Source organism: Trichechus manatus, unplaced genomic scaffold, assembly GCF_000243295.1.
Source record: "Trichechus manatus latirostris isolate Lorelei unplaced genomic scaffold, TriManLat1.0 scaffold00039, whole genome shotgun sequence".
Taxonomy (NCBI): domain Eukaryota; kingdom Metazoa; phylum Chordata; class Mammalia; order Sirenia; family Trichechidae; genus Trichechus; species Trichechus manatus.
Window position 1 is genome coordinate 11030801 of NW_004443975.1, and position 2243 is coordinate 11033043.

General features: G+C 30.9%; 1 protein-coding gene across 1 annotated transcript in view; it reads right to left on the reverse strand.

Annotated features, from left to right (window-relative positions):
• DNAH14 (dynein axonemal heavy chain 14) overlaps nt 1-2227 on the reverse strand; it is a gene marked incomplete at its 5' end in the record, with an annotated part of 387403 nt that extends 385176 nt beyond the window's left edge. The window contains 2 exon segments of the mRNA XM_023730866.1: nt 802-904; nt 2053-2227. Coding sequence (XP_023586634.1) covers nt 802-904; nt 2053-2227 — 278 coding nt within the window.
• Between the last annotated feature and the right edge of the window lie 16 nt (nt 2228-2243).

Below are 2243 nucleotides of genomic sequence, written 5' to 3' on the forward strand. Positions count from 1 at the left end.
AGGATTTTTTTGTTTTCTTTATGTTGAGATGTAATCCATACTGAAGGCTGTGGTCTTCCATCTTCATCAGTAAGTGCTTCAAGTCCTCTTTGCTTTCAGCAAGCAAGGTTGTGGCATCTTCATATCGCAGGTTGTTAATATCTTCCTCCAATCCTGATGTATTCCCCTACTATTTTCAAAAGAAACTCATTTCAAGAAGGGTCAAGATTCAGTCTCAGTGATAATGAAAAAGTACATTGATAAGAAATGTCTGCATAGTGGTAAGTAAAAAATTAAAATATGTAATTTTGATCTTATTTAATACATTAAAATACATATTTTGTAATTTTAAAAACTCAGAGATAAAATCAAGAAATGTACTTGTGAGAACCTACTTGAAGAGGAATTGAAAAGTTAATCTATGTGTTTATTATCTGTCTCACCCACGATAATATAGGTTCTTTGAGAGCAGGGGAATTGTTTGGTTTGATCAATACAGTATTCCCAGCATCTAGAATCACACTTGTTCACAGTAAACTCTCAAAAAATATTCATTTAATGGATAAATAAATGTACAAAAAACACAAGGTAAATTAGGATAAATATATTCTATTTAAGTTTGCTTGAGTATAAAATGTCTTTTTTTACAATATTACCCAAAATGGTTAAAATTAAGAGCTTTAGTACTTAAACGGGTAAGCTTCCTTTGATCTAAAAAAAATTTTTATGGAATACTCCATTTCCTCTATAATTTCCCATAAATATGACTATCCAGGAAATTGCTTTTTCAAACTACAAGTAATTGGTTTCTCTTCATCTCACCGGAAATTGAAAAATATCTTGTAAGTCTGTAATAAATAGTAACATTTTCTTTCCATTAGCCATTCCGTAATAGGCAAGAGTTCTATTTCTTCTGTATCACCTACTTTAGTAACCTGCAAATATAAAGTACAAATCATTATTTCTTAAAGAAATATGTGCTATTTTCAAGAAATTAAGAAAGCCTGCATTTGGCTCATAATTACTGACCTTCATAATAAAGATTTTTCTAGATATGAACCCTCAGCCACTTCACCTACACCCAAACTTGATTTCCCTTGATAAACTGCTTCTATACTTGCTATTTTCTAATGCTCTTTCTTGTGCTCCAACAGAGAAAAAAAGAAACTTCTTTCTCATCCTGAGATACTTTCTATAAATAGCTATTCATTTTTTTGTTATAGAATTTTTGTATTTTCTAAAAAAGTAGTATTTTGGAACTCAATTTTAACTACAGGGATGTAGTAGTCACAAAGTGGCTACCCAGATACCCCACTTGACATTCAAAAACTACACGCCATTCAGCAAGGAACTCTCTCTCTTTCCAAGAATCCCTCTTCCCCCATCTGAATGTTAACATTTTTGTGAAATGTCTTCCAGAAATGAAAATGCCTGTATCAACACATATGTATCTATATGTACTTTTTTTCTTACATAGATGCTTTTACTTCCTTTTTCATTTAATAATGCAGATTAGAGATATTTCCATATCTGCACATACTGATCTACTTCACACGGATGTGATCCCACCCTTGCATACTTAGAGTTTAGTTGGAAGGCTGAGATGGCAGAGGTAGGCAGACAAACATTAAATAAATGATCAAAGAACTATATAATTTCAGACTTGTGATAAATATCAAAGTTCTATGTAAGAGTATAGTAAAGGGATTTCTACAACTGACAATAAAGTTTCTGATAAATTCTGCCAATGAAAAACACATTATTATTATTATTACAGGTTCTATTATGCCAGTAAATGCCTACTATCTTCCTTAAAAAAAAATTACACCAAATATTAATAAAAGTTTTCTTAAAAGTTGAATTCTCAAACCTAGAACTCTAAAAAGAAGAAAGATACGTCACTATTAAGTAACTTTCTCCTAAGAAGGTTCTTAAACATAAAGAGTAATCAGATCATTGTTGAAAAAATTGCTCCTCAAATGATCTGGTTTCTCTGAAACACAGAGATAAATTTATCCAATTAAATTCTGAATTCAAAAATCTTTTTCTAATATGATTCTGAAAGCTGAAAACATCTATTACATATTACCTTTGAAATAAATGAAGCAGTAATAATCCAGAATTCTTTGCAATGTCTAGCTGTGTTAGCAGAGACTGCCTGAAGATCATATGGATTGTAGGGAACTTTAGGATTACTCCGAGTAAGGCAATACACATATTCTCCATCATCTTTCAAAGGTTCCTGAGGTTAAAAAAAAAAAAAA